Source organism: Siphateles boraxobius, unplaced genomic scaffold, assembly GCF_051911475.1.
Source record: "Siphateles boraxobius isolate OS27281-9 unplaced genomic scaffold, OSU_SipBor_1 21, whole genome shotgun sequence".
Classification (NCBI taxonomy): Eukaryota; Metazoa; Chordata; class Actinopteri; order Cypriniformes; family Leuciscidae; genus Siphateles; species Siphateles boraxobius.
The window spans coordinates 255,607-279,551 of NW_027508822.1; the positions used below are offsets into that span (position 1 = coordinate 255,607).

At 37.1% G+C, this 23,945-nt stretch overlaps 1 protein-coding gene and 1 pseudogene across 2 annotated transcripts in view; both read left to right on the top strand.

Moving 5' to 3' along the window:
- LOC143746052 (uncharacterized) overlaps window positions 1-23,945 on the top strand; it is a 257,996-nt pseudogene that overhangs the window by 179,342 nt on the left and 54,709 nt on the right. The gene's annotated exons all lie outside the window — the stretch shown is intronic.
- Window positions 1,039-11,405, top strand: LOC143746112 (trypsin Blo t 3-like). The gene is made up of 7 exons (XM_077237877.1): window positions 1,039-1,093; window positions 3,340-3,360; window positions 3,469-3,634; window positions 3,704-3,972; window positions 6,347-6,349; window positions 6,897-7,045; window positions 11,021-11,405. The coding sequence occupies exons 1-7, from the start codon at window positions 1,039-1,041 to the stop codon at window positions 11,333-11,335; spliced, it is 978 nt and encodes a 325-aa protein (XP_077093992.1). The 3' UTR covers window positions 11,336-11,405.

Below are 23,945 nucleotides of genomic sequence, written 5' to 3' on the forward strand. Positions count from 1 at the left end.
ATCTAGAATTACAATTTGAATTTGAATTAAAGGAATTAAGTGAAGTGTTTAACAATGAAGCTTTACAGTATATGTCAGATATGATGGCATTACATATTCTATAAATGATATAACTTTTGAACTACTTGTACAGATCACATTAACAGGAAATATTTCCCCCCAGCAATGAATGTTAAAAGCTCTAGTCACAGAACAAATAATTAAGTTTGATTTATTGTAAGTGTAATTTTGTGGAACATGATAGAACATGACTCCATTTCCCAGAATTACTTTAGTCAATTTTAGGTGGACATTTGTTTTTATATATATATATATATATATATATATATATATATATATATATATATATATATATATATATATATATATATATATATATGCGACTTCGCAATACTACGGAGAATGTACGACCTACTAGCGTTCTACCTTACGATATATATAAAATTCATTTTTTTTTCATTTTTTTATTTATTTTTTAGAACAAAATGTAAAAATAATAATTATATAGAACAAAATGTAAAATTATAATTATATTATTGTATATATAATTTATATATAATAATTGTAAATATATATAATTGTAATTCTAGATCCTGTTTTTGACATCAATTCAAATTCAATTCAAATTCAAGAATTGAATTGGAATTCAGGAGTCATTCTCAATTCAATTCTGAATTGTGCACAAGCCTGGTGTGTATGTATTAATTTAGTTATACATCTATGAATTAAATTATGAAGACTAATGAATTGGAGATGGTGTTGTACATGATTTCTGCAAGCTATTTTTTCAAAAATGTGTGGGGACAAAATCGACTTTAGGAAAAAGTGGTGGGAACTCGTTCAACACACATCCGCTAAAGAAGCCTATAGAAGCTCAAAATATATATTTTTTTCTGAAACAATATGATTCATACATGAACGTATAGCAGTGGGGTGGGGCAGAGAACTCTTTATAAATGCAGTGGTACATGCTTTACATTTCATTAGAAAGCTGACAGTTGAGGAAATAGTAGCCAGATCACAGACCAGAACAGAAGTATGAAGTTTAACACAGCTTCGAGTGTTGCCGGTATCCTACTTCTCTACATATCAGGTAAGATCTTACAAAAAAGTCTATAACATGACAAAATTACATGTAAATTTTATGCTTTTTCAATTGTTTTATAACTGACAAGCAATTTAATTCCTGATAACCTTTGTAAACACACATCATGACAATTTATGTTTCTCATGATGATTGTTAAAACCTTTGGATCCGAAGAGTTGTGGTTAAATGCTGGAAATTAGTTCTGTAGATAAACATACATTTCTTTACGAATGCATAATTTATGTATTTTAATGGATGGGTTTAATTCATGTAAATTCCCGAATGCCAAGAATCAGGTTGCAGTTGGGTGACTGTGAAGAAGCTAAAAGATAGTTTTGATTTGTTTAATATTTTGGTCACTACATAAATCCCATTCTATTATGTAATGTATACATTTGATTACTTTAAATATTATTCTAAAATGTGGAAAATAATGATAATAATAAAGAATGAAGTGTCCAAACTTTTATGAAGCAAAATACTTGTAATAAAATACTGTAAAAATACTGTACGTACATTGTGATACTTGTAATATGTTGTAAAATACTTGCGAGCAAACTACTCGCACATTGTTTGAAAAATGCACACAAAGAAAGGTGCACAATTATTTTATATTCATTAACTCGAAATACATACAGATTATATAAGTTGTCTAAATATAGCTAGACTTTGGGGTTCGGGTCCTGTTCCATCCATCCATCCAATTCTCCAAATCACTTTTACCTACACTGTAAAAAATGTAAGCTTATACAACAACAACTAAAAATCTTGGTACTAATTTCCCCTAGCTTTTTCTTGTTGACTCAACTTTTGTAAATAACAGTTATATGAACTGAAAATAAGTTGTTTGTGACACACACACAAAAAAAAACTAATCTGTGACACATCTTTTGTAGTTGAACCAATTCAATTAGTTGTCTATTGGAAACAGAAATTCTTAAGAATTAATAGGTTTAGATGTTGATTTTTTATTGAATTTTACCAACAAAACTTTCTTGCAGCAAAACAAACATTCTGAATTCAGATTTTAAAATACATTATGGGGAAACAAAAAATATTTTGACACACACACAGACATCAAGAATCAGCAAATGAATCCCAACAATGGTGACATGCGTCATGCTGGGAGCCACCATCGTATTAAAATCATGGCTCCCAGCATGCATTGAGGCATGCAACATGCAACATTATTGAGATTCATATGCTGATTCTTCAAGTCTTTTTGTGTGTGTCTATAAAACATTTCCCTCAATATATTTAAAAATCAAATTTCAGAATGTCTGGTCTGTTGCATAAAAGTTGTGTTGGCAAATAGATCATTCACAAATAGTATCTTTTTATATTGAAGATATGATGCTGTTATCTAGATCACATGAACATTTTTTTATGGTTATTATGTGTTTTGCTAAACACTGTTACAAAGACCACAAACTCACATAAAATGTCAAGAGTCAAACTGACCAACAGAAGGAAACACTCATTACCAAAATGGTGACCAAACATTTTCAATAAAAAATCAACATCTAAACCTGTTAATTCTTAAGAACTTCTGTTTCCAATAGACAACAAAATTGAATTGGTTCAACTACAAAAGATTTGTTACAGAATAGTTGCACCTCTCCAGAAAACAAAAAAATTCAAGTTGACTCAACTAAACGTTTTTTTTTTTGTGTGTGTGTGTGTGTGTGTGTGTGTGTGTGTGTGTGTGTGTGTGTGTGTGTGTGTGTGTGTGTGTGTGTGTGTGTGTGTGTGTGTGTGTGTGTGTGTGTGTGTCAGAGACAACTTATTTTCATTTCAAATAACTGTTATTTACAAAAGTTGAGTCAACAAGAAAAAGATAGGGGAAATTAGTACTAAGATTTTTTTTTGTTGTTGTACGAGTTTTTTTACAGTGTGGATTTTTGCTGAACGAACACAAAATCAGTAATTTCAACTTATTTCTAGTTGTGTTTTTTACAGTAGTTTTTTGGCAATTTTAATAATCTCAGAAATAACCCTATAGAAACCCAGAAGTATCTAATTCTCATCCGCTCTGATTTAAGTTGGTTACTTAAATGACTGCATAGTCATATGAAATTAATAAAAAGGTATTTTGGCTAAAAACAATTAACACCATTATTCACCTTACTTTCACGCCAACATGAGCCAGCGCTGATGTAAAAGGTGAACCAGTGATTGTGTTCTACACAGACCAGTTTATCAGCTCTCCCCACATGATTGTCTACTAACTTTGTCTTTGTCTAAACACACAGGTTCCCTCTGCCAGTTAGATGGTAAGTTGTCATAATAACCATAAAAACTCTTGTTCCACACAGAATGTTTCTTCTTTGTCTGTGAGGCATTTTAACAAAGAAATCTCATATCTTGCTCTCTCTCTTCAGTGTGTGGTCGAGCCCCCCTCAACACCAGGATTGTTGGAGGGGAGAATGCGACGGCGGGGACTTGGCCGTGGCAAGTCAGCATTCATCTCATTGGCTTTGGCCATAACTGTGGTGGGACTCTGATCACTAAAGACTGGGTTTTATCTGCAGCCCACTGCTTCCAGAGGTATGAAGTTTAACACTTAAGATACATATGTAGATTGATAATATTTAAGCAGACTCTCTATATTTACAGGGTCATTGCATCTGGCATTGTGATGTACTTTGGCCGTCTGGACCAATCTGGCTCAAACCCTAATGAGGTATCCAGGACAGCGAGTCAAATCATCAACCATCCTGACTATGTCAATGAAAAATTTGACAATGACATAGCACTGGTCCAGCTCTCCTCTTCTGTGACTTTCTCTGATTACATTAAGCCCGTCTGCCTGGCGGCGGCTGGTAGTGTATTTTCTGCAGGTACAGAGAGCTGGGTCACTGGATGGGGAAGGCTACAATCTGGAGGTGAGTGAGCAATGCTGTTATGTCATCATTGCTTTTGACTAATGTTAGTTTTTGCTTATTCTTATATAACTTTATTACACTGTTAGACCTTACCAGGCTTTTTACAGTACAAGTACAGTATGTTACAGTAACATACTGTACTGTTGTATAATTGAAAATGTTTGGTTTAAAGTTTCCATGATGGAGATCAGTGTTTGCTGTAGTTGGGATGCTGACCCTTTACTTTTCATCATTACAATTTCTCTTGCTGCTTGAACTGTTTTTGCAAGCATCACTTGTGTACACACACAGTTTGTGAATAGAGATTATTATATTGATTATGATGACAAAATCATCATATAGCCTGTTTGTTCAGAGTTCAAATCTGTATCAAAAGTGTTACGTTACCTCCATTGAAAATTACAGCAATGAGTTAGAAGATACATTATCTTGCCACAACACATGTGATTTATAACCTCACAGTTTCCGCAGCCAGAGAAAAACGAACGGTAAAAAGTCCAACTATAGACACCAACTAAACAAACACTGATCTCCGTCATGGTGACTACAAACTTTATTATATTCAATAAAACATCAACAACTAAATATATGTTAATTCTCAACAAGAACTTTTGTACATGTATGAAATAAATAAATAATGTTAAACCGGTTTGTAAACTGGTTTCACTGTGGCTGGAAGTCAGTTGTAGTTCTTGTGTTTCTCTTTTTTCTGTTCTTGTTTCTCTCTCCTTCAGTGATTCTGCTCATCATGCGTTCACCAGTTTCTCAATTCACTCACTTCTTTTCATTAAAGTGGACTATATTAGTGAACTAATGTTCCTACATTAGTTAATGACAGTATAGTGAATGAGAGTTTAGGGTGTGATTTGGAACAGCCTCTGAGAGTCGACTTTGAGGTGTTAATTCACAGTATATTCCTGTAGGCTATTTTTTCGAAAACGACAAATATAACCCAAATGCATTGTTTTCTGTGGTATATTACTGTTTTAATGGAAAATGGTATGTTACTGTCAGAATTTGGCCTTTTTTACAGCAAGGGTTAACAGTGTACTCTGTGTTTGATGAACTCAAACCATTTAATGCAATCGGTTTCCTCAAACCAGTTAAGTAGCTATAAAGTTGTTAAGACTTAATAACATTTGTTATGTGAATTCAAACTGAATTAGTAGAATAACCTTAAAATCTTTAATTTGAGTAATGTATATGAGCTTACAGCTCAGCTAACAGATTTTTGTTATTAGACCATTCTCCAAATATTCAGTGTTGGTTCTGGGAAAATAAAAAATATCCAGTTTTCTTGACGTTAGATGAACGTGTTTTAGAAGGTATGATGTTCCTCAAACTTTCTTTCAACTTTTTAACTGATTAACTGATTAACAATTCCACATTCTAGGAACGTTGATTTGTAACATTCCAAGAACACAAAAATGTCCAGTTTCCTGAATGTTACTAGAATGTTATTTAAAGGTTAGTATGGTGTTCCTGAAACATTCTTTCAATCATTCAAACACCAGCTGTGAACAAGCACTGAAAGAAAGAGAAATAAGAGCACAAACTACAACTTTCTTCAGCCAACTGAACTTAAGATACAAGATATTAACTCTCAAGATCTGATTAAACATTACCAGCTTCACTTATTACTTACTGACTCATCTACAGCAGTTCTTATTGTGAATTAACAGAGGTTTAGATGTTGATGAATGATTGAAAATGTTTCGTTTGAGGTCACCATTATGGTGATCAGCATTTGCTTTAGTTGGACTCTTAACCCTTACCTTTTGCTTTATCAGCAATTGCAGGTGTTTATGAAAAATATTGCTACATTGTTAAAACAGATCAACATGTCTGTTTTAATAATGACTTTAAGCATTTTTGAAAAGTATGTAATTCAACTAATGTGAAAGAGATCATTTGTAGCAACATTATTGTGTTACAGATTCTGAATGTTGATTTCTGTGAGTGTTAACTTGTTTTGTGTCATTTATACACTCACAAACATCAACATTTAGCATATGAAACAATGGTAACATTCTTCATGTCAGCGTACAAAACAAATTCATGGCTCCCAGCAAGCATTGTGGCATAAATAAATTATGTAGATTAATTATTTTTTGATTTTTAACATTGTTGAGGTTTGTATGATGAGTCTTGATGTCTAAGTATGTCGTTTTTAACATTCAAATAGCTTCGGTCCATCTTACACAAAATTGTTCAGTGTTAAAAATGAATTTTATCACATCGATAGAGTTCTCCTCAAATAATGTTCAAATTCCAACGGTGAGTAAAACTACATTAAAAACACTTTAATTGAAGTCCTTTGTCTGTTACATGTTGACCTGCTTTATAAAGTCAGTTTGGTTAGTAATAAGTGAAGCTAGTAATGCTGTTTGTGGAGTTGTTTAATCAGATCTTGAGAAAGTTAATGTCTTTTATCTTCAGTTCATCTAGTGGCTGAAGAAAGTTGTAGTTTGTGTTCTTATTACTTTTTTGAAAGATGATTGAAATAATGTTTCAGGAACATCACACTACCTTTTAAATAACATTCTAGTAACATTAAGGAAACTGTCATTTTTATGTTCTTGGAATGTTAGGAATCAACGTTCCTTGAATGTGGAATTGTTAATCAAAATTAAGTTGAAAGAATGTTTGAGGAACATAAAACACGCTCCTCTAACGTCAAGGAAACTGGAAATTTTTTTACGTTCCCAGAACAACACTTAATATTTGGAGAACGTTCTTTAAAAATCTGTAAGCTTTTTAGTTATACTTATTGGTTTTAAAACTTAAATGGTTTAAGGCAATTGGTACCCTCAAATGGTTTGAGTTACCGTAACTTATCAGGTTTTGCATTGTGTAAACCACAACAATTTACCTTGAAATGTTTTTTAAAAGCCATAAAATGTTTCCTCTGATCTGTGTCACAGGCCAGATTCCTGATATACTGCAGGAGGTAATGATACCAATTGTGAGCAACAGTGACTGTGATAATATTTATGGAGAGGTCAACATAAGCATCACAAACAATATGATTTGTGCTGGATTGTTAAATCTGGGAGGAAAAGGTTCATGTCAGGTAAGATAGCAGTTGTACATTTTAACACTTTTTAAGCCAAATCAATTAACAAACCACTACTCACCTGCAAACTTTACACTGCCAACCTAGTTGCATAATTTAATCCCAGTCTTTACTCCACGGATCACAAACCCGTACATTACGACTGCTTTTTGATACTACACCTGTGGCTGGTTGCGTAAATGGCTTAGACTGGTCTTAAAAGTTAGTCGTCTAATATTTTTCTGCAAAATTGTTCATAACTTTTTATAGTCAGTTATGTAAAAATATAGATAGGTCTAATTTGAATACGAAAAGTAAGACTGATTATTACCGCTTGCTAGATACAGTGGCGGCTCCAGAAATTTTTCATAGGGGTGGCCAGATGGGGCCACTTAAAATCTTGGGGTGGCACACCAAAACTATAAACCATAATTTCAGAATTTTATTCTACTGTTGTAGTAAACCGGCCTGTAGAAAACTATCAGAAAGACTTAAGGAAACTCCTACTGATATACTTTGGTTTATTGTGTTATATTTAATGTTACTAATGATATTAGTAGGGCCCTACTAATATATATTATATTATATAATGATATAGATTATATAGATATGATTTATATAAGGGCCCTCGCCCGCGGCAAATTTCCAGATTACATAATTGTGATGAATTTAATCCTTTTTAAGTTATTATTTTGCAATGTAAGATTACAGTTAACACCTTTAAATATTACATAAATGTATTATGAATTTTTAATAAACTTAATGAGTGTATAAATCAGCAGCAAAAAGTAATTCTTGAAAAAATCTGCACAGTAATTTTATAAAATCTAAATATGTTAATAAAAACAAATTACTATTAGTTCTCTTATAAAATTCAATCAGGCAATCATACATTTCACAATTTTATATTTATATATTAATGTCAAGAATTCAGAAGTGCATATATAGCCTACACTACAAAGAAATAATATACAATTAAATTATGCTTATTTTAAATGTATTGAGCAGGCTAGGTATAACAAAATATATTGGCTTCATTAATATTTCAGTGCGCAAACCCATGATAACATGAAAAACAGAGCGCAAACAGCGTGTATGCGCATCGCGGGATTCGCGGGTGCAGAATGATGTGCTCAAAGAGTCACAGTGTGCAGCGCTGCGCTACATAAGTGCGCATTTAAAAGTTCACGTCACAAAGCGAAGAAATGTCGAGCGCACAAATCCTAGTTCGATTTGTTCCTTTGTTTCACAGTTTTAAATTCCAGTTATTGTGCGTTTGATGCCGATTCATTGTCCTTGTGATGTGTGTGATCTAACAAGCACACGGTAGTGAGTCGTTTCAAAACAGCAACAAACTCCAACAAAATAAAGTCATTTTATGCAAATCTACAGCCTTTTATCTACAGATCATGCATTATAATGTGAATATATCATATTGGAGAGAGTTTTACCGTGCATCCAAGAGGCGCGCGCGCTGTTTGAATATGAATGGAGAATGATTGACAGCCGCAGAGGAGGGAAAACGAGTTTCCGTATACTTTAATGATGTAAATAGACTTCTGTCCCTCACATTAAACTATTGAATGACTTCAGATGACTTTGTCACCCAAACTGACGTGAAAAAAGCGGGAGGCGCCGAAAAGCGCGCTGTTTGCATCCCTGCTTGTCAAAACTTGGCAAAGACACATCAAAAAGCTGCTGTAACAGTATACTGTAACCATTTGGCACTTAAAGAGCACGTCACAACACATAATTTCCCGTCTTCTTTTACTAAAGAATATTTTTGACTTATTTATGAAATGCATAACTGATGCTACTAAAATTTATACTGGCCATTGGGGTGGCCAGTGGGGTGGCCAGGAGTCGGCCAGGGGTGGCCACGGCCACCCCTGGCCACCCCCTGGTGGCGCCACTGGCTAGATAGGGCAAGCTCACACTACAGCACTACGAGTATACATGAACCGACATGGTGCTCACACTATTGTTGTTGCATCGCTCCCACTAAGGACATGTGGCGATAATATGAAGTGAATGTTAAAGTGAATGACATGAAGTACCGTATAGCCAATTACAGTGTCTCGTATTTGGAATTTGTGCTCTACCTCTCACCCATCCAAGTGCACACACACACACAAAACACACACACAGCAGCAGCAGCAGGAGGCAGCTGTTTTTGCTGCAGCACCCGGAGAGTGATGGGGTTAGATGTCTTGCTCAAGGGCCACTCAGTTGTGGGTATTGAGAATGGAAGAGAGCGCTGTTCACTCACTCCCCCCACGAACATTTCCTGCCGGTACTGAGACTCAAATCCATACTTACAACTCCGAAGTCTCTAACCCAGGGGCAAGGCAACCTTTTTGTCATGAAGTTTATCACTGTGCCATAAGCCCACCCCAATATGTATAAATACACTTATTTTAAATATTCATAATGGCTAACATAGAAAAAGTGCAGAACATTGTTTGTTTGTTTTCAGTTTTAAATTAGACTTTGAATAACACCTGGTCATTCATGCGTTGTAAATGATCAGACAGCTATCCGTTTTGTTAAAACTGATACTTAAAACTTAACTATGTCCCTGCAAAACGAAAGCTAATCTTTAATACCTGCTCTTTATGCAAATTTATAGCATTCACGTCAAAGAAAGCAAGATCAAGATCGGAGACTGCAATGAGAGAGACAGAGACAGAGAGAGACACACACACACATCAGCATTAGAAACATCATTTATTACTTTTAATGAAAACATCTGTGTGCTTTAGGATGAGATGCCGGACTTTGTTTTATTTGTGGCAGTTTGTGCGTCAGCTTGCTGAAGAGATGCTCAGCTACTTCTGCGGCAATGTGTGTTTTAGTTTCGTTTTTACCATTTTAGGTGGAGTAAAATTTACATTTGTGGCTTCAACAACCAGATGTATTTTTTCCACACTGTAAAAAAAATCTAAATTTTAAAGAAAAAAACTGATTTTTTGACGTTCATTTTCAAAAATTACAAATAATATCTGTAAATTTAAATATTCAGCTGTTACTTTAGGTATTGTGACATTAATGACAAATTAAATACAAACTGTATTTTTCATACAGTAATTTTTGTTCTATAAAATTATATAAAAATATATGTAAAATTAGAAATATAATCTGTATTTAAAAAGTAACAAAAGAGTTAAATGATAATTGGCAGCCCAAAAAAAACCTGTTTGAATTGTTGATATCTGTGTGTGTCAGCGTAGATTAACTATTTGTTCTCATGTTTGCTAAAATATTCCAAATGATTTCTGCAGTAACACAGGGTTTATAATGTGAATGTATTAATTGAACAGCATAATTAATTGTTAGATTTAAATAACATCAGTGAGTCAGGCGATTTCATGATGATTTTAAAACCATCAACAGATACTGTACACTTCATCACCTGAACTCATTTCACTTAAGCTTTCTTTGCTGCTACAATTGTGTTTAACAACACTGTCACAGCAGCCGGGGAAAAAAAGCTATAATAAGAGTTAAGAGCCCAACTAATGGCAACACTAATCACTGTTATGGCGACTTCAAATGAAACAGAGTTAAACCTCTGTTAATTCTCAATAAAACAAGTGCCAGTGATTAACCCTCAGCGTGCCAGTGTTGACGCGTGCCATAGATTGCCGACCCCTGCTCTAACCATTTGGCCAGCGTCTGTGACTGCTGGGGACAGGCTCAGATCACATCACTGATTTGCTCTTACTGAACAATCATCGCTGACAGCAATGAGCACCAATTTGTCGATCCTGGCTTTTTGTCACAGAATTTGGAAATCTGTCTGCGGACAGCAAAATTCAAGCAAAAGTTGTGTAGTGTGAGCTTGCCTTAAGTCAAACTAGTTCTTAAGTTATCAAAATGTCTCAACTATTGCATGCTTGTCTCAACATGTCTTAACTATTGCATACTTATGTCTGTAACAGTTGTTCACTGTATATTGTCAGAGATATAAATGCAGAATGTGTGTCAATACAGGGAGACTCTGGAGGTCCATTGGTCAGTAGGAAAGGCTCCCTGTGGATTGAGTCTGGCATTGTGAGTTTTGGCGTTGGATGTGCTGAACCCAAATATCCTACTGTGTACAACCGAGTTTCTCAGTACCAGGACTGGATCAAGTCTTATATGGGCAGCAACCCACCTGGATTTGTTAAATTCAACACTGAAAACCCAACATCCACTGAAAAGCCAACATCCAACTCCAACCTCGGCGTACCCAATTTCCTCTTATTTTCCCTTTCTCTCACATTCTCCATCATTCCTTGCACCTTCTCCCTCTACCTTGCTTCCTAGAGATTGTATGAAGAGTAATTCTCAGGGTTCTTTGATGAAGAGAACAGTTCTGCTGTACATGCTATGATAATATGAGAAGAGCAGTCTTTATTGTTGTTTTGGGGATTTGGGATTTGACCTCTTGAGATTTAGCAGGTTTGCATAAATAGTAGAAATAGAGCGATGTTAATTTTCTTAATAAGGGTACATAGTATTTGTATGCTTATATGTCTGATAATTGGACATAAGATGGAACTGGATGTATATTCTGAATGTTCTGATCCAGTAAGGCTTCTGACCTGTAATGCTGCCTAAATCATATTCATACACTGTTCATTCGTTGCACACTATCCATTCTGTCTTCACTGATGGAGTTTTGGTTCCTTGTAACTGCAGGCTTTGTCTTTTGGGTTGCTTATTGGGGACACTTAATATTCAACAAAATTATTGATCTGCCTGCATTGACACCATTATATGAGAGCTGAACTGAGCTGGACGACGACATCACGGTTTTCTCCAGAGCGGCTATATATATATAAATTAACTGAATTTTAATTAAGCTGGACTATGACACTCTTTTCTTCCAGATCTGCTGTACAGCAGAAACAAACTTTGTTGCATTATTTTCCTGTTATCTCTGTAAATCTGCTTTAAAACAATCTGTATTGCAAAAAGTGCTATATAAATAAAGGTGACTTGACTTGATAACCAATATGCATAACGCATTGCTGATGAATTGACAATCTCCTCCCTTGTGAAAAAGAAGTGTGCTTAATTGTATTGAAAGCTTACTTTTTGTGTACTTCAAATCATAAAAGTATACTTTTTAAAAAGTGCACTTGCAGATAATATAATTCAAATTAAAGACCACTTAAGTAGACTTAAAGGGAATACACTAATGGCAATATTTCTTAAGACACTTAAGTGCATTTTTTACTAAGCACTTTGTATGTCTAATTAAGTTTTACTTAAATGAAGTACACTTTCATGACAATATTTCTAAACGCACTTAAGTGCACTTTTTAAAAATGCACTTTGTAATAATGTCCACTTAGCTTTCACTTAAAGAAAGTACACTTCCATGACAATATTTCTAAACAACCGTAAGTGTATGAAGGTAAAATGATGACATAAAGAATCGCATGCGCGATTAAGATTTGTGAAGGTGTACATAAGATTGCAAGCGTAAATTAAATTTGCATGCGCAAGAGAAGATTTGTAAAGGTGTAAATCGCCCTTCAAGTGTAAGAAAAAAATATTTGCATCATTGAACTGTTATTCGTAAGTGTAATTAATGTATTTTGAAGCTGCAGCTTCATGCTAATGCAAAATAAATAGGATCTGTATTCTTCAGACTTTCATTTTTCCACGTTTATACTTTTGGCACGGTTTTTGCGCACAAATGCGGCCAAAAGCACTGCAAGCCTGTGAACAGCAATTTGCAACCGAAAACAACAGAGGCAGGAACTGCAAAACAGATTAATTGCGTAAAATCAAACTTTGTGTAAAAAAATAAACTGTTGCAAATGTCTACATGACTTGTGTGCATGGGAAATATTCTCATTGCCGAAATGGTACATTTCAGCTTCAAAATACATGAATTACACTTACGAATAACAGTTAAATGCTGCAATTTTTTTTGCAAAAATTCAAAAAATACAAATCTTCTCTTGCATGCAAATTTAATTTACGCTTGCAATCTTATGTACACATTCACAAATTTTAACCTGCGCATGCGATTCTTTGTCATCATTTTACCTTCATATAAGTGCATGTTTTCAAAATGCACTTTGTAATAATATCTACTTAGGTGTTTCAATCTGTCTCTTTTGTCCACTTTGAACCACTTCTGTCCTGATTTCTTCGAGGGGAGTCTCTATGGGTGGGTAAATGTATGTTGTTGTTTTTTTACAGATCTTTCGATCTAATTGACAAAATAAGCTCACATTACATATGAACGCGACCGGAGACGACAGAGAAACACACAGAGAGCATCAGCTTTAGTTTAGAAGGTTGAGGCCAAAACAGAGGTGAAGGGAATTCAGCGCAGCTTCCCACTGCAGCCTTTTCCAAACTATCTAACTTTGACCAGTTCTTCCTCTATTTAGGCTCATCTCTTTGAAGCTTGCAGGGCCATAAAGTCGTTTTGTAGACTAGCTGGAGTCAGGATCTTTACGGTTCAGATACACAGTGTAAATAACTATAAAGTCTACTCTATTCTTCTCCCAGTTCACCGGCCACTTCCCAGCGGGCACCTTGACATCAATTTAACATCAATATGACATCAAACATTATGTCAAAATGACGTCGCAAAATAGGTCAAAAATGAAAGTCATATTGACGTCAAAGTGTCAATGTCAATTTGATGTCAAGATTTTGACCTCTGCTGATGTGATTATTGAAGACACCTGATGTTAACAAGCAGAATCTCCAAAGGGGAAAATAAAAATTGTAAGCCACCATTTTGGTGGTCAGTGTTTGCTTTAGTTGGGCTCTTTACCCCTAAATTATCAATATTTCAATTTTGTTTGGCTGATGTTAATGTCACTGCCAGATGAACATTGAGAAAAGGTGATCAGGTGGTGTTGGTTTTGTTATGACATAATCATCACTTGTCCTAAATACTTGAGTCAAGTAGAGTGTCTTTGCATTGTTAATCACAGCAACACTGTGATTCTATAGCAAACAATTATCAGCATTTTCAATATAATCCAAAACATTTCGTTAAACCTGTTCTGATCGGAAGACTTTAACATTTTTTTTTTTAGACACACTGAGATCAATAATCAGCCCGTGAATCTCAACAATGGTGACAATAATAAGTCGCAGTGCATTCTGGGTGCCACCAATCAAAACTCATTCATGGCTCCCATCATGCTTTGCGGTATGAATCAATTATGATCTGATTTGTTTTAGTAATTTCCTTTTCCTAATTGAATATTTTGTTTGTCACCATTCTTGAGATTCATACACTGATTCTAGATGTCTGTGTGTGCCTAAAATACACACTTGTTTTATCAGAATAACTTTTAGGAAATTCTTTGGATTAAATTAAAAATTCATGATTATATGCTGTAGAATAACGTGATGCTATAATTACCAATATAAATCTTAATCAGAGATTAGACTCTAAATGAGTTCAGTAACACAGGTCAAATGATGATTATGTCAAAACATAACCAACACCACCAGATCACCTTTACTCTTTGTTCATCTGGCTGTTCACCACTCAGTTTCAGCAGCCAAACAAAATCTAAAGTTAAACAGTTTAGGGTCAAGACCCCAACTAAAGCAAACATTGATCACCAAAATGGTGGCTTAAAATTGTGATTTTCTCCTTCAGTGATTCTGCTTGTTAACACCAGGTGTCTTCAATATTGGCCAATCATCACTCAATTAATGACATCAGCAGAGGTCAAAATCTTGACATCAAATTGATATCGACACTTTGACGTCAATATGACTTTCATTTTTGACCTATTTCGTGACGTCATTTTGACATAATGTTTGATGTCATATTGATGTTAAATTGACGTCAAGGTGCCCGCTGGGTTACTTTCATGTATTTCAGGAGAGACTGATGAATTCATGTGCTGTAATAAATCCAACAGACAGGAATCTCTGAACTGCGGCTCAAAGAAACATCTTTGTTTGTTCATCCCATCTCACGTTACAAATCAAGATCATTTATAAAGGTTTTTAAACGACAAAACAAACTCGAGAATCGGAACAGAAGATAGTAGATGACATGGCAAGCAAGTTTGTTAATATTTAGAAATAAAAGCGGTACATCTTTCATACAGTGCTATTTTGGCTGTGGTGCCAAGCATGATCCCATCTCAACATCGTGATGTCTGTCAGCCATCGCGATGGACGATGGCATTGTCTATCAGCCCAACCCTAATGAGAACCTTTGTTGCTGTAATTAATTTATTTCGAGCAGAGGCTGCATTTTGCGTATCCTGCCTTGTCAATTTCGGCTTAAATACTGTGATTGGTTCAGTGATGGCACGGCTCGGAACCCACCAAGATAACGGCAGAGGTTGTTTGATCTCAAGACAAAGGATTTAAAACAGACCACCTCCTTTTTAATGACCTTTTGACGACCCCAGGGTGGGAATCTCTTAAAACCACAGAGACTGAGATTTTACATATAAAATCACCACAAAACAATTATTGACAAACTTCAATTTCAAATTTTTGTCTTCAATAATGCTCAAACATCACTAAATTAATCACTTAATTATCTCATTAACTTTAACACTCTTGAGTGTTAATTTAACACTGGAGTTTGTGCTGTGTAGTAAATGCCGCTCCATCTGAAAGTAGGAAAAGGCGATTTACTACAAATCAAGGAACCGGCTTTACTGACGAGATGCGCATAACAATATCGTGCGATATATCCCCCAGCCCTACTCCCAGCATGCATTGTAGCATGAAGCATGTCACCATTGTTGAGATTCATATGCTGATTCTTGATGTCTGTTTGTTTCTAAAAAAAAAATTATAATGGTTTTCAAAAAATTTCAAAAATGTATGCAAAAATTCAGAATGTCTGCCCTGTGACAAGTAAGGTCAACGTTAGGGCTGGGCGATATATCGCACGATATTGTTATGCGCATCTCGTCAGTAAAGCCGGTTCCTTGATTAGTAGTAAATCACCATCACCTGCTTTCAGATTGAGCGGCATTTACTACACAGCACAAACTCCAGTGTTAAAGTTAATGAGATAATTAAGTGATTAATTGAGTGATGTTTGAGCATTATTGAAGACACCTGATGTTAACAAGCAGAATCACTGAAGGAGAAAATCACAAATTGTAAGCCACCGTTATGGCGATCAATGTTTGCTTTAGTTGGGCTCTTAACCTTTATACATTCACTTTACATTTGGTTGTCTGCTGTTATTTATTTATAACAGTCAAATGAACAAAGGAAAGTATGATATGATGATGTTGGTTATGTTTTGACATAATCATACTGTGATCTGAAAATGAAACTTATTGAGATAGTTTGGTTTAACTTATTAGCGATAGCTTTGTGACTCTACAGCATATATGAAAATCTGTATGTTTCTTATAATCCTAAATATTTAATAAACATTGTTCTGATCAAAACACTTTCAAATGAACTTATTTAGAAACACAGACATCAATAATCAGCCTGTGAATCTCAACAATGGTGACAATAATAATGCATGTTGCAGTGGCTGCCACCAATCACAACTCATTAATGGCTCCCATCATGCATTGCGATATGAATAAATTATGATCTGAATTGTCTATGTAATTTACTTGTCCTAATTTAATATTCTGCTCGTCACCATTGTTGAGATGCATAGACTGAATCTTGAAGTCTGTGTGTGCCTAAAAAAAGGAGTTTTTTTTTTTTTTTTAGAAAACACCTTTTAAGAAATCCTTTTTATTATAGCTAAAATTCTGGACATTTATGCAGAATCACAGTTATGCTGTAACCAACAACATAAATCAAAATCATAAAGTTCAAATGATGACTGTCATAATATAACCAACACCATCAGATCACTTTTTTTTCTTTGTTCATCTGGCAGTTATAACTCAGATACATCAGCCAAACAAAATCTAAAGTTTATAATATAAGGGTCAAGAGCCCAACTAAAGCAAACAATGATCGCCATAACGGTGGCTTACAATTTGAGATTTTCTCCTTCAGTGATTCTGCTTGTTAACATCAGGTGTCTTCAATAATGCTCAATCATCACTCAATTAATTAGTTAATTATCTCATTAACTTTAACACTCTTGAGTGTGGACTCATATCCCAGGAGTGTTAATTTAACACTGGAGTTTTTGCTGTGTACAAAGAGCCGTAGTTAACTGACAAGCTGAGCCATATAGCATTAATTATTGCTGGTGATACGCGATATTAATGCGATATGGCTCAGCTTGTCAGTTAACTACGGCTCTTTGTAGTTAATGCCGCTCCATCTGAAAGCAGGTGATGGCTATTTACTACTAATCAAGGAACCGGTTTTACTGACGAGATGCGCATAAAAATATCGTGCGATATATCGCCCAGCCCTAGTCAACGTTATTAATAACCAATTACAACTTTTTGTCAGGGTCGAGGATAAGAGTAGTGAATCATTCTACTTTTTGATAATGAAAACTATAACACCCGAACACCTTTGGTTTTGTTTTCCTATATAACAAATTATGTGCTTTGGTAAACATTGTTACAAAGATCAAAATTTAACTTAAAATGCTAAGAGTCAAACTGACCAACTAAAGTAAACACTGATCACCATAATGGTGGCCAAATATTTTAAACCATCGAACCTCCGTAAATAGACTTATGACTGAAGTCAGTCAGGTTAGTAATAAGTTAAGCTGGTAATGCTGTTTGTTGTTTAATCCTCCTCTGCTGAGATCTTCAGAGATTTAATGTCTTTTTATCTTTATCTGATTTTAAGGCTGTGACTGGATATCCATAGACTTATAAAATGGATTTCATGTTAATGTTTCATACCTGATTCTTCCTAAAATGTTTGATTCTAGTACCGTTGGCAGCCGCCGCGCAATTTCAAAATTCAAACAGCAGCGATCCCACAATGCTATGCGGTTGCTGTAAAATAATGCTTCTACAGTGTAGTTACAATAAAATTACAGGACTGTCCATACATTTCCCATTATGCATTTGCATTTACAATAAAAACATGAATGCAATATGTTGTTGTAAAATGTATTGTAAAAATTACATCAATAGCTAACAGTGTAAGAGCCACTGGCCTAAAATCGTCGCGTGATTTGGGTACCTTTATCTTCGGCCCAGGCACAATCACTGACTCTTTCTAGAGATGAGGGACCCGATGTAACTGAAGTGACTTGTTAAATATAAAGGCAAGTATGTCCGACAGTTGCTCTGCACAGCTTTTAATAAGGCGGCCACCAATATTGTCTGTACCAGGGCTCTTCCTTTCCTTCACCCCCCTAAGAATTGTTTTAACTCTGTCCTTATCTATTTTAATAGCCACATTTTGTTCTGCCCCTAATTCCTTAAAAGCGGATAATTTTTTGGTGAAATCATAAATATTGAAGCGAATATGAAAAATATTCAAAACATCTGCAAGTTCAGACTCTGTCTTACCATCAAAGGAGAGGGTTTTATTTTTATTGGATTACAAGCCCATCATTGACTTCACACCATCCCATGCAGGGCAAGACTGGCCACTGCTCAAAAGGTATTCAACTCTGTCCTTATATTTGAGTTTGGCTAATTTGAGCTCCCTCTTAACTTGCTTCTGCAAGTTGTTATAGACTATGGCATCCCCCTGCATTAAAGCTAATATTTCTCTGATTAATAATATGTTTAACAGATTTAGACACGGTTTGTTATTTGGAAAAATTGGATTTGCTTTTTTAGGAATTATTTCATTTTCACAGAAACTTATATAAGCAGAAACAGTCTCAACAAGTTCATCCAAATCAGAACACTCTTCCTTAAATAAATCCCAGTCTGTGCATGAGTAACAGTCCAATAGTTCCTGTGTAGCTTCATCAGACCAGACCGAAACTACGTTCAGGTTTTGTTCTCCTTAGGACAGTTTTGTAAAACCGGAACCAAATAAACAACGTTATGGTCAGACAGACCTAGAGGAGCTCTACTAAATGACCTGTAAGCTTTCTTAACGGTGCCATAACAGAGATCTAAGCATTTCATATGTCTTGTAGGGCAGGTGACATATTGATAAAAGTTACTTAGCGACTTACCAAGCCTACAGTGATTAAAATCGCCCATTATAAAGTTTGGCGCGTCAGGGGCAATGCTTTGTAACTGTTTCATGTTCATAAATGAGACTTTTGATGGGTCAAACACTAGCTTTTATTCAGCTCACTTCACATAGCTATCCTTGTGCATTTCTGATGTTTTTTATACACTCCTTCGCCTTGTCTCGCCCCCATCCCAAGATAGCTCACTGGTGCCCTCTATTGGCTGACCTATATCGTAACATCTCCCTTCACATAACAAAGGAAAGTTCTTGAAATTGAACAACAGAACACATAACCCAACTTAATCAGAAAACCCCTTATACAGATTAACAGGTTTAACAAAACTAACTATTCTGTGAATAGCTTAATGAATATTTCAGTAAGCATGACTTTTTTTATATCTTTTTTTTTACATAACATAGTCTTTAGAGTATCTAGCAGGCATTTTTATGTTGGATCTGGTTCTTGTGTGTCTTAGAATTGGGACTGTGGGTGGTACGGTATCTTCTTTGTTTGTTATTTGCTGTGCGGTGCTCTCTGAAGACTCTCCTGTCCCCCAGTATTCATCATTTATGGTGAGTTGGTCTGTTGGTAAGGTGATTTTGAGCTGTTCAGGCACGGGACGAATGTCTTTTCTGTTGCGACGGTATTTCTTGCCTTTCACTAGCAGTACGTAGGAACGGTCACTGAGCTGATCGATGCAGATGCCAAGCGCCCATGTACTGGCTGGGTTATTGGGGTGAAGAAGGACCCGTACTGTCTGCCCTTGAATTATGCTTGGCATGTTGCGTGCTGTAGTGTCATAGCGTTGCTTCATTGCTGCTCCCTTGGCTGTTTTTCTTGTAACAACTTCTTGCACCACTTTAGGCTGCAGAAGGGCCTCTCCAGTAGGCAGTGTGGTGCGTGTTCTCCGTGACATAAGCCTTTGAGTTGGAGAGCTATCAAGGCCTTCTGTTGGGGTGTTTCTCCATGCCAGCACTGCTTTCCAGAGGTCTCCCCCTTCCAAGGTGGACTTTTTTATCAGTGTTTTTGCTATTTTTACAGCTGACTCTGCTTTACCATTGCTTTGGCTGTGATATGGTGATGATGTGACATGGTTAAAGTCCCATTCCTCTGCAAATTTTTGAAAATCCATGCCACTGAAAGGCGGTCCGTTGTCTGTGAAAACCTCAAGGGGAATGCCATGTCTGCTGAACTGTCTTTTGCAGCACTCAATGACTGTGGATGATGTGTAATCTGGCATGCTGTCTATCTCCCAGTAGTCAGAATAGTAATCCACCATAATTAGGAACATGGAGTCGTTTGCAGTAAATAGATCCATTCCTATTTTGGACCATGGAAGGTGAGGTATTTTGTGTGGAATCAATGTTTCTTTTTGCTGTTTCACATGGATAGTGTTGCATGTGGCACAACTGCTGACAAAGTTTTTGACTTCATCTGTGATGCCGGGCCAGAAGACTGCCTCACGAGCCTTTCTCAGACTAGCCTCAATTCCAGAGTGTCCAGTGTGGATTTTTTCTAAAAAGGCAGGCCGCAGAGCTTCAGGAATAAGAATCCTCTGTCCTTTGAATATCAGGCCGCTGTCACTTTCCTCTTTGAAAGTCCAGAATGGTCGCAGTAAGCCATTGACAGCACATTTGTGGTTGGGCCAACCGGTTTTAATGCAGGCATGTAGTTTTTGGAATAGCGTGTCTTTGGCAGAGTGTGTTTTGATGGTTTCCAATGTCTTCGTGGAGATATTGATACCGCTGGAATGGCTAACTTGTTCAAAGTCCTGTGATGTAAGACCCATTGTGTATACTGAGGCTGGTGTCTGCATTTGTGAGTGTGTCATGCTCGTCTGAGGCGCTCTAGAGAGGAAGTCGGCGACGTGCAAAAATCCTTGCCTGGTTTGTACTGCACGTGTATCTGATATCTCTGTAGCCTCAATAGCATCCTCTGTAACCGCTTGGGTGCTGTCAGCAAGGGTTTTTTGAAGATTGCTTCAAGTGGTCTGTGATCACTATGTACAGTGATGTGCTCTCTTCCATGTAGATACTGGTCAAATTTATCACACACAAAGACAATGGCAAGGCATTCTTTTTCAATCTGAGCATATTGTTGCTCTGTTGGGGTCAGTGTCCTGGACGCAAATGCAACAGGTTGTCCTTTCTGTAGGAGGGCTGCCCCTAAGCCTTTCTCGCTGGCATCACATTGCAGTGTGACCTCCTCTTTGATGTCATAGTATTTCAGTACAGGGTAGTGAGTGACTAAATCTTTGATCTTCTCCAAAGCAGCGTCATGCTTTTGTAGCCACGCCCAGTCAACGTCCTTGTCTGTCAGCCTTCTGAGAGGTTCACATATGTCTGACAGACGTGGCAGGAACTTTGACAAGTAGTTTACAAACCCTAAAAGCCGCTGGGGGGATTTTACATCTGTCGGTGTTTGCATGTTCTGGATTGCAGTTATTTTCTGCGGGTCCTGGCGTAAGCCTTCATTTGTGAGGAGGTGACCATGTACGTTACACTAGGGATCTTCAGCCGAAGTTTCTTTCTGTTCAGCTTCAAATTGACTTCCCTAGCTCTCTGTAGTAGGGCTGAGATGTTCTTGTCATGATCTGCCATTGCCTCTTTTGTAGTGTTGCCACACCCATAGACAAGAATGTCATCTGCAATCACACTGACTCCTCCAAGACCCAGCAATGCTTCATGCTGTCTCCTTTGGTACTCTTCAGCTGCCGGTTTTATTCCGAATGGCATCCGAAGCCACCTGTATCTTCCTTCAGGCGTCCAAAATGTGGTGAGGTAGCTGCTGGCTTCATCCAGCTTGATTTGCCAATAGCCATCCTTAGCATCGAGAACTGTGAAAATTTTTGCATTGGTTATTTCTGGAAGGATTTCTTCAATTGTGGGAATCTGGAAGTGTGATCTGAGCAAAGCTTTGTTCAATGGGGTAGGATCGATGCATATGCGCAGCTTGTCATTCTTTTCTATAACCACCATGTTGCTTATCCACGGGGTCGGTTCCGTAACTTTAGCAATGACCCCCTTTTGTTCCATTTCCTGAATGGCTTTGATAATTTTTGATTTGATGGGAATAGGAATCCGTCTTGGTAACTGCTGTACAGGCTGGACTGTGGGGTCAATCTCAAGGTGTAGTTCCCCTGGGAGGCATCCTAATCCATCAAACACATCTTCATACATGGAGATGATTTCATCCGTTGTGTTGGGTGCAACTGACTCCTCTTTCATGTCAATATTGTGTATTAGGTGGTTGGTGTTTAATTGAAGTAGATTGAGTTTCTGGCAGGTTTCAGCTGAAAGCAGTGGTGTGTGCGATGTCTCCATTACTTGAAATCTGAGGATGTATTTGTGCCCTTCATGGTCTGTTTTGAGGTCACATTCACCCTTAGGCTTGATTAGCGTGCCATCATACAGCTTGAGTGTGGCTTTGCTGGGCATTAAAACTGGATTGCCGTCTTGCAGTAAGCGTTGGAGGTCACGAAAACCGATTACATTGACTGTGGAGCCTGTGTCTAGCTGGCACTTCAGGGTATAATCGGAATCGTAATTGAATGACTTTACATTGTGTGGGGTCAGCTTCAGATTTATAAACCATTTGCTTTGGTTGGCTTGCATACAGTTTACATGTGAGATGTACCACATTGCATCTGCTTGTTCTTCAGACTGGACGTCTGCCTCTACTAAGTTCAGCTGTGGTTTGTGTTGTCTTTGTTTGCAAACACGTGCAAAATGATTTTGTTTGCCACATGTTTTACAGATTACACCATAAGCGGGGCATTTGGCTTTTGCATGCAGTGATCCACAGTACTGGCATGGGTTGTTATGTTGCCTTTTTTTGTGATCCTCAGATACGTTTGTCTGTTTGTACCCCTGCCTGCCGCGTTCGGAATAGTTCCCCTTCAGGGACTACCGCTCCGTGAAATCGCAGTGGGAACGCCCTCAGCGTGACGCGTCTGAAGCATGAATGAAATCAGTCAATGGAGAGAATGAGCGTACGGCGAGTGACGTCATCGACCAGGAAGCTATAAATATCCCCTGAGTACACAACACGCCAGCTTTTAGTTACTTCAGCAGCTCTGTGTGTGTCTGAATCTGTCGATTGTGTTTGTCTGTTTTGTCAGGAGTTTTCACTATATATATTTTATATAAAAAAACAAATATGAGCGAGCAGTATAAGAAGTGTGTTCCCCCCTGTACTCGGCACATCACGGGTGGGGATTCACACGAGCTAAGTGTGGCTTGTTTGGGAGTGCAGCAATGCCCAGTCGGCTCTCGAGGGAGTCGATTGTCAGCATTGCGAGCGTTTTCCCTTGAGAACTCTGCGCTCGCGGCGATCGCTCTTCGAGGAGAGTGATTTGCTGCGAGCTCCCCGAGGCTCGGGTCCCGCTTCTGTTGAGGCAGAGCGGCGGCGCTTGTCTTGGGGCTCGCAGATGGATCTCGCTGGCGACGTTGAGACGGGCTCCGCCCTATCTCAGCTATCTCCGACGAGATCTAGTGCCTCTCACCCGGCTCTGGAAGCACGCGCTGCGGCGGTTACTTCTGCCCGGGTGGAGGCACATGATGATGTTGAATTGAGATTTTCCAGTTCTGAGGAGCTGGATGTCGAACGTTTATTATCAGAGAAAACTAGTTTATCACATTATACTGTAAATGAAGAAGGTTTGATGGATGTATTATCTCGGGCTGTTGAAAAGCTAAAAAAAAAAAAAAAAATAACAGTATCGAGTGGCCAGCTGATAGACAGGTTTCTAGAATTAAAAGCAATCTAGATGATAGATTTCTGTCTGCACGACCTCAACCTTCTAGCCGGTGCTTACCGTTCTTCCCAGATCTTCATGCTGAGTTTTCAAAGACCTGGGTTAGACCGGTTTCAAGCAGAATT